General features: G+C 34.5%; 2 protein-coding genes across 3 annotated transcripts; both read right to left on the reverse strand.

Annotated features, from left to right (window-relative positions):
• Window positions 1-352: 352 nt before the first annotated feature.
• On the reverse strand, window positions 353-6,143 carry LOC140828826 (uncharacterized). The gene is made up of 10 exons (XM_073191658.1): window positions 6,108-6,143; window positions 3,971-4,049; window positions 3,520-3,650; window positions 3,362-3,428; window positions 2,335-2,387; window positions 1,733-1,787; window positions 1,573-1,647; window positions 1,360-1,477; window positions 746-792; window positions 353-666 (listed from the first exon to the last, which is right to left on the reverse strand). Exons 2-10 carry the CDS (start codon window positions 4,025-4,027, stop codon window positions 559-561), a joined length of 711 nt encoding a protein of 236 aa, XP_073047759.1. The 5' UTR covers window positions 4,028-4,049; window positions 6,108-6,143; the 3' UTR covers window positions 353-558.
• Window positions 6,144-11,198: 5,055 nt separating this feature from the next.
• LOC140828827 (uncharacterized) lies at window positions 11,199-15,860 on the reverse strand. Of its 2 annotated transcripts, XM_073191660.1 has the most exons (11): window positions 15,535-15,860; window positions 15,304-15,465; window positions 14,366-14,581; window positions 13,857-14,039; window positions 13,390-13,611; window positions 13,046-13,162; window positions 12,822-12,965; window positions 12,463-12,564; window positions 12,053-12,121; window positions 11,440-11,678; window positions 11,199-11,358 (listed from the first exon to the last, which is right to left on the reverse strand). In XM_073191660.1, the coding sequence occupies exons 1-10, from the start codon at window positions 15,736-15,738 to the stop codon at window positions 11,445-11,447; spliced, it is 1,653 nt and encodes a 550-aa protein (XP_073047761.1). In that variant the 5' UTR covers window positions 15,739-15,860; the 3' UTR covers window positions 11,199-11,358; window positions 11,440-11,444. The 2 variants fall into 2 exon arrangements, with proteins under 2 accessions (XP_073047761.1, XP_073047760.1); XM_073191659.1 differs by having other exon boundaries at window positions 11,199-11,678.
• Window positions 15,861-16,100: the final 240 nt, after the last annotated feature.

The following is a 16,100-nucleotide window of genomic DNA, read 5'->3' on the forward strand; positions in this document are numbered from 1 at the left end:
ATCCTCTGTCTACATCTACATTTATTATATTTATTTTCATACTCATCGGATATTTAATTTCATTCTCATCTCTTTTATTTGGATAGGATATCGAATTCCGAGAAATGTCATCCTTAATAAGACAGTGACATTTATTATGATCCAAGGATTTTAAATCTTTTTAAATTGAAATTTCTATTCAAATAAATCCACCAATCAAAAGTGTGATTCAAAGGTGAAATAATAAGATTGCATGATACAACAGTACAGCACTGTCATCTGTCACCTACGCTGGACACGTCATATCTGCGCATTCGAGCAATGGCGCCCGTGTTGGTACTCGCACTCGGTTCCTTGCTAACACTACAAGATCACGTTATATATATATATATATATATATATATATATATATATATATATGAATCGAAGAAAATAGTTTAGCCAATAAGCCAGTCATCTCCCTACATCACAGGGCATGCTTGCCGCAAACCAAATAATCAACCCTTATCTACCATGTTCGTGTTGCAATTGTCGCAGAAGGGCAATTCAAAAGTGACAAGTAGATTAAAACCAGTGATGCTACTCAACTTCTTGCCCGGTGGGACGTCGATATGGCATATATCTACGGTCTTTCGCAGCATTTTTCCTCCTCTTTCTCTCGATAAAAGCCTCGAGTTTGCCAGATTCCTGTTGCGTGTAGTAAAATAATTATTTAATCTACATTAACAGCATAGACGGAACATTGCGACAATTACTTGCCCTTTACCTTGAGTTCCTTGTATTTTTCCATCAGCTTTTGCTTCTGAATTTCAGCTGCGAGGAAAGACATCAGTTAATCATTGAAGCACTGGTCTGCATTTTAATATTAACTTCTTTCTAATTTCTTTTCCTCTATGTTACAGCTTCTTCATAACATTTATGTATAATTATATGAATTTTAAAAATAAGGTAACACTCAATCTCAGACACCAATATAGAAGTCCTAACCAAAGTTTTTTCTGTGTCTAAACCTTTCTTAATTCCTTGCCATGCAAGAGAATGCAAGTGTATTCTCTTTTCACTATTCAACAGCCCCTAAAAAATTGCTAATGATAAAATAATCCGCTTTTTTGTTCTTATTTCATTCTTATCATGTGACTAGCGGTTCAAAAAGTTAAAACTAGATCCCCTTGTTAGCTTGTCATCAGCTAACCCAAAAACCGAAATCAACAAAAGAAAATAATCACAAACCGATCATTCTGCCCTCTCAACCACAGAACGAGAGAACTATTAATTGCGTTGAGAAGGTATACAGCAAGTGTTCAAGGTTATACTGGCGCATATCTGTGGTTAATGGAGGAACATAGGAGGGGATCGAGGGAGAGCATAAAAGAAAGTTACATTTTTTCAGATAGTAAGGTTGTTTCCCTTTCTTTGCAGCTTCCCTCTCTTTCTGCTTGTGTGTGGCCAAAATATCGTTCTCGGTACACTTTTTTGCAGCAAACTTCAATTCTTTATCCTAGCATGGACAAAATAAAAATAATGTAGCTCAAACACACATGACATCTTGCAGTAACATACATAATTGACGAATGAACTTATATAGGAACTTACAATCTGAGCAATGTGATCCTTTAGTTCAGTTTTAACTTCTGGATTCTTTGCTTTCTCCATCTGTATCTTCAGTTTCTAAAATTCCAAAACCAGAATCAATTTGACTACAAGATTACAAAAGAGCAACAACATTAAGAAAACATTTGAATAGAAATGGTACCTCTTTCTCAGCCGGAAGTTCATTCTCATAGAGAAAGTTATATCTCTTCTTGAACCTGCACATCAAGAATAAGTGTTTGAAATCAACCACACTTAAGTGTTCCATGAAAGACTGAAAATATGATACGTGATGTTGTATTACTTCATAATGCATCTCCAAAGTTTGCAGACCACGGATAACAGCAGGTACCATATTTTCAAGAAATCTGTTTACCTATCTACTAAAACACACACAATACTAGTTACTCAGAGATGCAAGCCTGTTGTGTTTCAAATGAAACCACAAGAAAGTGTTCCGTGAAAGACTGTGAAAATAGTACACACTCTTGTATTACTTCCTAACGCATCCCCTAAGTTTGCAGACCACATCGGAAACATGTTCCCCTCTCAACTAAAACACACAATATTAGTTACTCAGAGATGCAAAGGCTGTTGCCCATATAAAACAATAAAACACAAAAATATAGTGAAATTTTAAAGGCGGTGGAAATAATAGGCCCAAGCATTCCCAGGTTTCTTCATCAATAACCAAAAATTGTTGCAGGAGAAACCATCATATCGAAAATAAAAGAAATAGGAGGCTGGCTGAAGAAAGAATCTTACCCTTTCACATCCAGGTTTCCATATAATGACTCAAAACGAGGGTCACACACCACCTGCACATAATCAGGCACTAACTTAACCATACTTAAATTGGAGAGAGAGTCCTATGTTAGATTGCTTGGGCCTCGGACTAAGATAAATCAATAAGAATGAAATAAATACCAAAACCAACATCTTACGAAAAGAAAAAACATACGTTGCCTAGATAATATTTACCCAAGTAAGAATGGGCGATATGCTGCTGTTTTCGGATGAATGATTTAGGTTGAAATAAAAACCTCCATAATCAAAATTTAGAAAGAAAAATTCAAGCCTCGCTCGAAAAGCCTAGGTAATATTTACCCAATCAACAGTCTCATACAAATCTACCGCCACCCTGCACAAAGATATTAAACCATCATCCAAGCTTCACAGAATGCATAAAGCCTCTGGCCCACTTTTACATCTACTTATTTTAGAAACCCTTGGAAAGATGGTTGTGGTTTCAGACAGAGTGGAATGCTTAGAAAGATGGTTGTGGTTTCAGACAGAATGGAAGCATTCTCGAGTTGATGCTTACCAAGTTGCCATCCCATTTTTCTTTCCTAATTGAAAATATCATGACTGCCCACAAATGATCACTACTTCAAATTTTCGAAAGTACGAAAAGACTCAAACCCGATCCCCAATGTTCAGGCCAAAACTCCTGGAACATGCAAGAGTCAAATTCATCAAGTAAATAAGCAGGAGGATTGTAGCTCAATGCAAGCCAGATTTACATAAAATGGCCCCAGTCTACATGTATAGGGTAAACATAAGGTTATAGCATGCCAATGCTCAATAGCCACGACAGATGGATTTTTGAATTTGTCTCTAATGATAGGCAACAATATTAAATCTTCACCAGCTAGTAGCTTATGGGTCCTCAATAAAACAATACTTCAGAAACTTTATATTTATGAAGTGGGGTATAAAAAAATTTCTTTTTGGTTAGAATATTTTTCACATGAAATACAACACAAGGCGAGCAAATATAAGTAAAGCCCACCCTCTTCGGAACTTGAACTACTTCTCTGAATCTACCAACAGGCTTCTTGCTACTCATCTCCATTGGCCTAAATGATAGCACAAAATTAGAGTAAAAGATAGCAGAACCAAAAAAAACTCAAAAAAATGTAAGAACACGCACATAAACAAGGAATAAACCTATTCTTATTTGCTCGACCTCCCTTTTTCTCTGCATTGGGCTTCCTGTAGACCATCTCTGACCCATCAGACCTTGCTCTCTGCAACTCCTCAAATGTCACCTCCGCAAGTTCCCGCTCTATCTCACTCTCCTGAATTGTCAAGTTAAAGCAATACATTATAACACCTTTGAATTCTCGTGTGATTATAGACCCACAGGCGACCGCAGCAACGTAATTGGGGAAGATAGGGACAATTCAATGTTTGGGATGAAAATCGCAACTTCCGACAAATTACAAGCAAATTTTTATTTTATTAGATTTGGGGAAATCAAAACGGTAAAAATAATTCCGATGCATAGTTTTGTAATACATTTGATAGAAAACTAACAAGTTAAAAACCAAATTGAGCAAATAGAACCTCCCGTAATACAAATAAGAGAAAATACACTTCTTTGGAGCAGATATCTTACATCATCAGATTCAAAGTCATCATTATCGCCGAACGTGATTTTACTTGAAGTTGCCATGGCTGATTCGAGCAGCTTCCTGCTAACAATTTCGGATAAACACAAAAGATTTCACTCAGAAAATGGAATAAGAAATTCTGATCAAATTCACCTCTCGCAGCGGTAGACTGAACATGGATTTACAAAAAGGATTTTTTTACTTCGATATTTGAGAGATAGGGTTTGCAATTTAATCCGTGAACCTGGTCTGAAGTCTCGGTATAATAATGAAAAAATATTATTTTTTATTATTTATTTAGATCATCTGAAAAAAAGTATTATTTTTTATGTTAATAGTATTATTTTTTATTGTAAATATCGAAAGGTTGAACGATCTCACAATAAAGATTCGTGAGACCGTCTCACAAAAGACCTATTCGTGTATCAATCAGTTCTTGATTAAGTTAACATGGGCAAATTAGATTGAGAATAACTTATAAGTTAGAACAGTCAAATTTTGCATGATAAAAGATTGAATTTATTTTTCTCGTACATATCTTTGAAAGTTGTACAAATTTTGAAATTTTTTTAATTGATCATGGATATTCTAGGTTCGACTTTAAATAAATAAATACGTATAAAGTTTGAAAACGTATCCTTTAAAAATTTCTTCTTTTTTTAAAGCCCTCACAGCCCAGGCACAACGACGCAACCGGGCAAATAGACATCCACAGGAATTAGCTTATAGAAATTCAGTATTTTGGAACGAGAAGAATAACTTTAAACATTGACTAATACTATTTATCAAAACATATTAAAACAAAATCACTATTATGTGCGACGGGTACCTTAGATTACAAGTGTAATTTTTATTTTATTTTTTGTGAATGTAAGAATATTTCGTGTATGTGTACAGTGTACATAATTATTATGATTATATATTTGAGATGCAGAATACGTATGTATCTCTAATATATTATTAAGAATCTCTTTAATAGAGACAAATTTATTGTCATCACAATTTAGTCCCTCGTTACTTTTTAAAATTATGTATGACCTTGTTTAAATATAATCAATTCAAATTACGAAATGAAACAAGTTCAATTTACAATTAGACATTATTTAATTTTAATAATTAAGATATTAAGCATATTTGAATATAAATTTAATTAATTATAAAAAAAATATTGTACTAGTATACAAAACGTGCATCGAAATGGCTGGGAGAACAAGAGTCATGCTCGGTGTGCCAACACCATCTGACAAACCCCCATCGCCGACCTCATCTCAGCCGCTTTCCTTGATTGCCTAGGAGGACAAAGATCTAGTGCCTCTAGAGTCGATAGCCCTTAGTGAACCAGGAAACAAAATTGACATAGAAAATATGACCGATTTCAATGTGCTAAATCGGGTTTTTTCATGTTCATCTTCCACTACGCAGGTCAAAGATACATGCATGGTATGATTCCGACTTGGTTTCATCCAAGAATTTTAAGGGTAAAGCATAATCCTACTTTGCTTCTTTTATCCTTGATCCAGATTTCTCCTCGCGAGACTTAAAAAAAAAAAAGGCTCGCGACGGTTCAAACCGTCGCTAAAGCCGTCGTTAAAATGATGAGGCGACGGTTGTAGCAACGGTTTGGTGGTCCGTAACCGAAGGTCGCGTCGCCTTCGTATAGCGAAGGTTTCTCCATAACCAATACAAATAGCGACGGTTTTGTTGAACAACACCGTCGCTAAATAGCGACGGTTTTAATTAGCGACGTTTATTTACAAAATTGTCGCTTTATTAACCGACGGTCTTTAAAAAAACCATAACTTAATGAATCGACGGTTTTAAATCTATATAGTAAAAACAACTCATGCATGATTTACAAAATTAATAATCTACTACGCCAAAATTCATAAATAAACTACTATGCAAAAAGAGTGAGTCTCATTGAAGACCCAAATAAATAATCTACTAATCTGTGAGACGGGTCAACCTTACTCATATTCACAATAAAAATTAATAATCTTAGCATAAAAAAACATACTTTTTCATTGATGTCCCAAATAACAGATTCGTCTCACAAATTCGACCAATGAGACTGTCTCATACAAGTTTTTGTCATGCAAAAATAAAATATTAAATTTTCTGTAAAGAAAACGCTTTAAAAACCTGACGTGCGAGAAGATATGCAGATTCACGTAATACTTGGAAGATCACACTGACGAGCAAATCTACGAAATTAATACGAAAAAATATTAGTACAAAATAAAAAAAAAAAAACCGAAACTGCGAAAAAATTGATAAAGTTTCGCTACTACCAGAGAAGAAAGGCGAAAATCGCGTAAAGAAGATGTTCGCGAACCTCGATTTATAGACAAACATAGCGACGGTTGTTTTCTAAACCGTCGCTATTAGCGACGGTTTTAGTTTTAACCGTCGCCAATAGCGACTGGTTTAAATAAACCGTCGCCGATCTATTCCGCGACGGTTTGCGCCGATCTACCTCGGGCGACGGTAATCAAAACCCGTCGCTACTAGCGACGGTTTACCAAAATTTTTTTATTTTAGGACTGGGTTTGTACCCTTTTTTTCAAAATTATATTTAATTGATCACTCTTCGACTCAAATATTTTAAATCATATAATAATCCAAACACTATGTATTAATCTCTTTCACATATATATAACATTAGCATTACTAGATGTGTGTTATAGACATATTCAAGTAGAAAAACGATGATGAAAATGATCATAGCTGCTAAATCCTTAAAAAAAAATTTATATGAGCTACAATATATACCAAAAAACATGCATGATTATGTGAAATTATAAGTTGCTCATCAATAATAATAATCATTATTTACAAGCATGATGATGGAATGCCAAGCATGCTACATGCTGAATCATCTTCAAAAGTTTACAAAGATTTTATATGGTCCACCAAAAATATAAAATCATGAATTGTAAATATCAATAATTAACTGATGTTTCTGATATCAATATCTCAAATTTAGAACGAAATCTCAGGTTTAATATTCAACAGTAACAAAACTTTTCCCTAACACCCCCACCCACAAACAAATTAAAAGGATTATTGTAAGGAATATGAAAAATCTCAAAACATTAAATATTCGCTTATACCAATGTCATGAATTTTCTCATAGAAAAATTCTCAAAATATTATTTATAAAAATTATCCCAATCGAAAGCTCTTTTCACTAAACTTGATTATTGAAGTACTCTCAATTTGCTTAATCAATACATTATGTGTATCATGGAAAAGATTATAAAATATTTGCTCATCTAGGAGCAAGAAACTATGATTTACACTCTTTAATATTTTTTTAATAAAAAAGAAATGTGAAATAAATGCTCTCTGTTATATTAACTTGGTGTCTTTTGGTAGTTTACTAATAATATATATTTATATTCACAATTGGATTATAAAATGTACAACAAAAAACAAAAAAAAAATAGTCCACATTTTGTGTTACCCCATAATAAATGAAATGTTTAAGAAAAAAATAATATTCTTGGTCCAATAACTTGTCTAATTTTTTTGTTTTCGTATATTAAATTTTCAAAGTTTTGTTTTGATATATTAAATTTTAATTTTCGTTTATTTTCGTACAATTTTTGTGTGACAGCTACAAGTCAGCATTTTTCTAATCTACGTAAGAATTTTTAATGATATGTCGATACTTTTTAATGATAAGTCGCGAAGCTCGGTATATAAGAATCATAGCAACGTTTTTTGCAAAATCGTCGTCATTAAACCGTCGTCAATAGCAACGGTTTTTGACTAACCGTCGCCACAATACCGTCACTAATAGCGACAGTCTACTAAAACTGTCGCCTAATATTGCGACGGTCTTGTAATATACCGTCGCACATGGCAACGGGTAAAAAACCCGTCACCTAATATGGCGACGTACTTAAATATAAACGTCGCCAAAAGCGACGATGAAAAAACCCGACGCAAAAAATGGATGCAGGTTTGTTTGAGCAGTCGCAATATTAGCGACGATTTTTTGATAAACATTCGCTAAAATAGCGACGGTTTTTGATAAATCGTCCCTACCTTTACTAGGCGGTGGTTTTATTAAAATCTGTCGTGACATTCATGAGGTTACTTCAGTATTAACCAGAGGCTCGATCACTCACTTTTCAGAGCATCCAAACCGCCTTTATGCAAGAAAATTGACGTATTTTTACTCATTTCTTCACAAAATTGCTATACGCAACATTCAACTAATTCTACAGTGGTGACGAGGCCATAAGCCTTAGTTCTATTTTCCATTAGTACCCACAGTTACTTCAATTTTGGCAAAATTTCTCGTTATGAAGCCCAAGTGGCGGAATATCGCCTCTTGTTTGGATCTGGCTGTTCATTCTTGGCAAAAATGGGGAAATGAAGTGGTGCACAAGCTTTGGAAACAGGACTATTGGGAACAAAAAAATGACAACACTGAAGAAGAAGATGGTAACAATAATAACGATCAGTGATCTTATTTTATATGTTTTGAATTTGTTAGTTTTAATCTCATTTCATGTTTCTCAAATTCTTGTTAATTCATTTTGTGTTATGGTGTTTTTAATGTTATGCTTTGAATTTGTACAAATTGATGAATGTGTTTGCACTCATGTTGTCATTACTGCTAACAATACTCAAGCTAATATGATCAAATTCACGGACAGATATGTTGTCAAATTAGGAATAGTTAAATGAAGTTGCTTGAATTTGAATAAACATGAGTGGACTTGTTTGTGCTTATTTTGTCAAAAAAAAACAAAAAACAAAAAGAGTGAGATTGAAAGGAAACATAACTTGTATTGCAAGACACAATTCCTTAAAATTATTATTTTTTCCTTTTAAATATGATTGTACATTAAGGCTGCGTTTGGTTTGGAAGATCAAACGACTGACTATGTAGGATAAAATAATCAATCCCTCCTAATCACCCGAACCAAACACTACCTAAGAGTTTTGTCTTTCTAAAATTTTAAGTTTCTTAAACTCTAGATTTGATATATAATATTTAAATGAGTTTGTTTCTTAATGAAAGACTAATTTTTTTATCTTGTAGGAATTTATTCAAGGAAGCATATCAAAATCAAAATATTTTTATTTATATATTGAAAAATAGTTGTTGCACAATAGACGAGCAAGATACGAGATAATAGAGATAAGGCCCGGGAGAATTTTTTGAAGAACTCGCAAACACGAAGGATTGTTCTTTCACTGTGTTGACGTGATGTGTTAGAGATACTTGAATACAACACCCTGCACAAGGTATTGATTGATCAATTATTTTGTTGCTCCAAATTTCGGCCACACATATTTGCATTTTGTTTTGATTATTTTTGTTATTGATATTTTAGAATAAAATTTACTTAATTGATTTGTTAAGGAATATAGTTTTCCGTTCTTTATTAGTATTGATTTTGTAAATTCGATTTCTTTTATAACGATTATTTTACCTTGAACATCACATAAGTTTGTTCACCTGTGCATAATTATCTTTATTTTTGTGTTATATTATTTTGTTGCATATTGTTACGAGGTGTTACGATATCCTAGACAGCACTTATATATGATACACAAAATCCTTACTATTTTGTTAGACAAAATTCTTTCAAGGCTAATTTAAATGTAAATGGAATGAGCTCTTTTCTGAACTTCTCTTCGGAGCTTCACGAAGAAGAGAACCTAGTGGGTGTTATGTTCTTGTATTCTCATCCAATCATTGAAGCCATTCATATGCGGCAATCAATAGAAGAGATATCATAAACCTAGTCAAGGAACAAGTCGAGAGAGCTACTGCCCTTACTCACTAACTGGGGAGAACTGAAGCCACCCGTTAGGGCTCGCTCAGATTCGTCAAGCTTGAAAAATATCATACTTAGATATAGGCTCATTCTCTTCTAATGCATAGCTACGCTAGCAGGTATTACGAGCCCTCTGTCCTCTGAGAACCTACTTTTATTTGTAAGTCGTCCATTCTGCTTGGCCCTAGGAAAGGAATGCTCTTAACTACCATTGCTAGGTCAGCTTCGCTTCTCGGTGAAGATTTTGCAACAGCGAATATCGATCACTGAATGTCCGGGGCTCCGGTCAAGCATTTCAATCCCAATGAGTCAATAGTAGCAGAGTCGAAGACTTGTGGCTAAGCGCGAAAGACTAACCAAGATCGGATATAACTGGTTTTCAACGACTTCTTACATTTTAAAAGGAATGATTCCATTAGTCAACCAAAAGCATGAATAGGGGGTGGTGGTCCCTGTTCTCTTGTAAATAAGGAGATGACATGACGACCCTAATGAATCGACTATGAAAGGGTTGTTAGCTACATCAACACTCAAATTGCTTCTCATGTTCTTGTATCATTCTTTATAACATTCTAATTTATAAGTTCAGGACACAGATTATTGCTAAAAAATATATTACAAAAAACGATATAATTAATCAGTTTTATTTACGAGTCGAGGACATTATATTTTGTTGACCATTGATAGAATATATATTTTTAGGCTTCCTTATTTGTATGTAAAATATGAAAATATTAAAATTTACACTCATATATATATATATATATATATATATATATATATATATATATATATATATATATATATATATATATGCTAAGGATAATCCATGAAAAAATATTATTTTTTATGCTAAGAGTATTGCTTTTTATTGTGAATATGGTCATGGTTGACCCGTCTCACAGATTGAAATCCATGAGACGGTCTCACATGAGACCTACTCATATATAAATTAACTAAGGATTAAAGATCAAATAACAATGAAGTGGAGATCGGGTTTATAGCTCAGTGGTCTCACTCTCTACCAGATTACCTGGCTTCTCAAGTTCGAATCCCCTCTCCCTCATGTGTTGTAATTAAAAAAAAAAAACAATGAAGGGGTTTGAAGTGTACCTGAATTAAGGTTTTGTAGCTCATTCTGTCTTGTCTAATTAAATTTATAGAAATAGTTTATGTGATTGTTTTTTAAAATATATCATATTGAAAATAATTTGCAGTGATTTTATACAGCCATGGTGTATAATCTTCGCTTTATATTTTTATACAAATTAACTATTTTCTCATTCAACCAACTCGAACATTTATAAGTTTTTTTAATAAATAATTTATTACGATTATTAGATGACATGAAATGGTCGATGGTGGTGTATCGCTGTCTCGAATGTTGCATTGCCGTCGTATATAATCCTAGTAAATGTTATCTGGTCGAGGATCAATAATTGATAAATTCATATTTATGACTGATGACTTGAGTTGAATACAATCCTTGCGCGCTCCTGCCTCAAATGCTCTCCAGCAGAGGGTTAAAATCTTAGTTGTGAGGTAAAGAAACAACAGGCTTTCTTCTCTTACTCACACATAATTTAATGTACCTTAAAAAAATAGACAAATATATAATTAACTGGTAAGCAGCAAGACAAACATTTTACAGCCTGAAGTGTTTTTACACGCACCAGACTCAAAAATTCCCAGCTCCATGCACCAGACCTACTAGTGTTTTTACATTCTTGGCCAACTCCACGGCTTCCCCAATGTAAGTATGGGGCGTCAAATTCAACAGATTTGTTTTTGCTTCGACTGGGATATCCAAGCTTTTGATGAATTCTTGAATGCTTTCTTTCGTCGCTGCTCTTCCTCTGGTTAGCTCCTTCAGTTTTTCATACGGCTCGGGAACACCATATCTCCGCATTACCTATAAAAAGAAGATAAAAGAAATGGCAACAGTTAATAAGAAAATAGATCAATTAATTACAGACTACTTCTAAACTTTGGGACATGACTGTTTGCTCTAAGAAACTACAACTAGTGTAATTGATTACCATAGATAAAAGAAGACATAAATGGTGCTTGGAGAACACAAAGCGACACAAAACCACCTTCATTATATGGTTTGATGGAACAATTCATGGTATGATCTCAAATGGGAATGAAGAGGCACAAGCAAGGTTATTTTTTTTTTATAATTTGAGATGTTGAAAATCTCTGAGGCAAGAAAAAAGAAGCTTAGAATTTCTAGCTAAAACTATTAAAAACATCAACAAATATGAAGCTGCAAAAGTTGCATACGGTTTGAATTGGCTCAGCAAGAACCTCCCATGACTGGTTCAGCTCATCAATCAACGAAGCTTCATTGACCTATAAGAAACAATAAAAGGAAGAAGTGTCAAATCAGATAGGAAACCTACAAAAATGCATATTACTAACAATCGTCAGCAGGCCTCCCATCGTCATTTAACAAAGGCAAAAAATAAAATTACAAAATCTAGTTAAAATATTAGGCAGTAACCTTTGTGGTTTTGTAATCGATCACTCAACTATGAAAGAAGGTACAGTTGCAATTATTGGTTTTTCCTTGAGCATATCATATCAACAAGGGATTAGCATGTGGTTATAATATGTTTCTACAGACACGAAAAACTAAATGCATCAACCAAAACACTGGACCAAGAATCAAAGCCCCACAAATCATGTCTTACCTGAAGCTTTGGAATTCCGTGTAAGGCACTTTTGTAAGCAAGAAGAGAATGTCCTAATCCTACACCCATGTTCCTCAGAACAGTTGAATCAGTCAAATCCCGCTGCAGTTAACCACACCATAAGACATAAAATTCACATAATTAAGAATCTGCATACATCCATAAAAAATTCTCAGCATACACTATCACAATTTAAAATGGGTCACTGACATCATTAACCATGTATAAATTTGAATGCAGATATAGAAAATATGAGATAAATACTGATGACTTTCATAATGCATGATTCAAATTAATAAAAACCTATAACAAGGGAACCAATAACGTCAATCAAGATCTTATGGAAAGGCTGTGTATACCTGCCAACGGGAAATAGGTAACTTTGTGCTCAGATGAGACAAGACTCCATTTGCCATTCCACAGTTGCCCTCGCTATTTTCGAAATCAATTGGATTGACTTTGTGAGGCATTGTCGAAGACCCGATCTCTCCAGCTTTAGTTATCTGCTCATATGTGAGATATAAGTCCACTTCTTCACTAAAGAAACACATCAAGACAACCAGAAATGTATGGTTACTCTAACCTGCTTAAAGCGACCCAAGGAAATGTAACCCCACACATCTCTGTCAAAGTCGATCAAAACATTGTTGAACCGAATGATGGAATCAAATAGTCTGGCCATATAATCATGAGGTTCAATCTGTTTCAGAGGACAAATTTAGAACGGTTTAGTGCAGGTGCGAAATGGGAATATATTTAGATACTCAACACTGAAGTAGACAAGACAGAATGAGCTACAAAACCTCTTAGAATAGTGACCACATGAGTGAATACGAAGTTACTGGTCACAGGAACAATTGCAAAGTCTTTGTAGAGACAATGAGTCAAGAAAAGTGGAATAATAAAAATTAATCATAAAAAACATACCTGTGTCACATAAGGAATGAAACTCATTCCAAGAGAAGTCACAAATTCCTCAGCAATTTGTGACCAAAAAACGTTAGGATATGCAACTTGATGTGCATTATAGTTTCCAACAGCTCCAGCAAACTTTCCAAAAATTTCAATTCGACACAATTCCTTCCGTTCCATACTCAATCTATAAGCAAAAACCGCCATTTCCTTTCCTAATGTTGTAGGTGAAGCTGGCTACAATGTAACATAAAGGTAAAATGTTGAACCAAGATATTTACGTAGAATCTATACAATAATCTCTCAACTCTCAACAATTGAAAAACTTGCCATTTCAAAACAAAAGCTGCAATGTGAAAACCAAATTGTCACAGCCTTCCCATATTTATCCAACAGGGTTGATCAAGAACAGACAAAAGCAATGATGACATGCAAGCACGTTTTTCTGTAACCAAAAAAATTGCCATGCCAAAACCTATTACCTGTCCATGAGTTCGAGAAAGCATGGGAATGGAAGCATTCGAGGTGGCCAAGTTACTTATTGCTTCAATCAACTTGTCCATCACAGGGACTACGACTTTGTTCAGAGCTTCTTTCAGCATCAATGCATGAGCAAGATTGTTAATATCCTCAGATGTGCATGCAAAATGGAAAAACTCCAGCACCTATATGCGAATAAGTAGTTGGTAGCAAGGAATAAGAAGTCCCTTCATAGCATAGGATTACTGAACAAAAGAAGGCCTTAAACCACGTTTCCCTTAATATGTGCCAATTTTGCATAAAATTTTGGAGGAGATATCGGTTGGGGGTAAAACAGGTTTCTGTAAGAATCATCTTACTTTTTATATGCAAGTAGAATAACCTTATGAGACATGCTGGGAGGGTAAATAGCATCCCTTAAAAACCTCCCACACTCCACGTTTCAATTTGGAGTACAAATCCTATTAGAATAAATTATAATCGACAAGAACTGGTGGCAGATTATTTGTACCTTAGCAATCTCTGGTTGTGATTGACATCTTTGTTTCAGAAAGTATTCAATAGCCTTCACATCATGGTTTGTCACTTTCTCAATTTTCTTTACTTCCAAGGCATCATCCATATTAAATTTATCAATCAAGTTTTGAAGATAAGATTCTGCTTCTTCAGAGAACCTAGGGACCTCGGAGACTTCGGACATTTGAGAAAGTTTCAGCAACCACCTAATCTGACGAGAATTACACAGAGAGAAACAGGAAAGCTCAGGCAATACAAAGCTTGAAGAATTAAAATACTTAAACCAAAGGAAATACACGAGCATAATCGAACGGAAACATAAGATAAAACCAAACAAAAATCAGGTTTCCAAAACAACTAAAGGAATGTTAGGAATATAAAAATATAAAGCCCTTGCCATTTATGGTTAATTCAGAGCATGGAACAAACTTCAAAGTGCGTTTGCAGTAAGATTTGATGCATATGGAAATTATTTATTATAAAACATATTATCAGTTTAAGGGGAATTGCAAATCAAAAAGATTTTTTTCTCCTCTGTGCTTTTGTAACTGACCACCCAATCACCCCCCACACATAATAACTAATCCATGGTTACAATCTTCAGTAATCCACAGCAGCAGACACTTAAACATAGATGACAATTCAAATCAAATTTACCAAGATGACATTTCGAAGACCATATAAAAATTGTCCTCTAAATCAGCAAGTTGGTCCCAACTCCCAACCATCACCAATAGGCAAACTACCAGAAAAGGTGAATACCTTGACTGCTATGAGGACATTTACTATACATTGCGAGACAGTCATCCTATTTTATCTTTTAAGAAAGCTTGCTTTTTGCAATAATTCAATATTTGCCCGCTTACCCAAAAAAATTATAACGAAAGAAAATAAGTCAATATGTTCTTCGACCACACATCAATTGAACAATACCTCAACTTGAACTCGATATTTTATGAGGCCATATTCACTCAAAAGTGGTGCCAACTCCTTTACTTTGGACCAATAACGACCATCCAGTGGAGACAAAGCATTCAAGCTTGAGAGCTCATCTTCAATTGAATCAACCGCATCAGCAGCATACATCGTGCTTACCTAAAGAAGTATTAGTCGTCGATACATACAAAAAACACGCACATACACAAAAAGAAAAAGTAAAACCACCTTAACCGCATAATCAACGCCACTGCTGCTATCGCTTTTAACAGCTGCTTTGCAAAAGGAACTTCGACGAGAACGAAATGAAGCATGTAATGTGCCACAATTGTTGTGAGGGCTCCATGATTTTGAGAAGCGTTGGACACTGGGGGAGAAATATGATACCGTACTGCTGTTATTGTTACCCTTAATCTGCGCTCCCAGTTCCATTGACACCGTGTGCCCCGACGATGAAGCGGCGGCGGGTGGGACTTGGGCCTGCGAGCTTATTAGAGTGCTGGCCGCGGCGAGGTTTTACGCCACCATATTTAACATTCGCGCTTTTCCAATCATTATATAGAAGCGCGATTTCGTTAACAAGAAACTATTGATTCCAACGCGATTACCCTTTTTCGCATATTTTATGTTTTTTGTCAACAAATTCCTTGTAAAGTATCGAAAATGTACAATTTTCCATGTGAAGATTAAATAAGTATTCTAAATCTTAATTTTTTATTATTATAAAAATTACACGAACACTCTGCACAACCTAAAATCTGGCTAACTGAAGTGAAGTGTTTTGATGATATCTC

This window comes from Primulina eburnea, chromosome 4, assembly GCF_022965805.1.
Source record: "Primulina eburnea isolate SZY01 chromosome 4, ASM2296580v1, whole genome shotgun sequence".
Taxonomy (NCBI): Eukaryota; Viridiplantae; Streptophyta; class Magnoliopsida; order Lamiales; family Gesneriaceae; genus Primulina; species Primulina eburnea.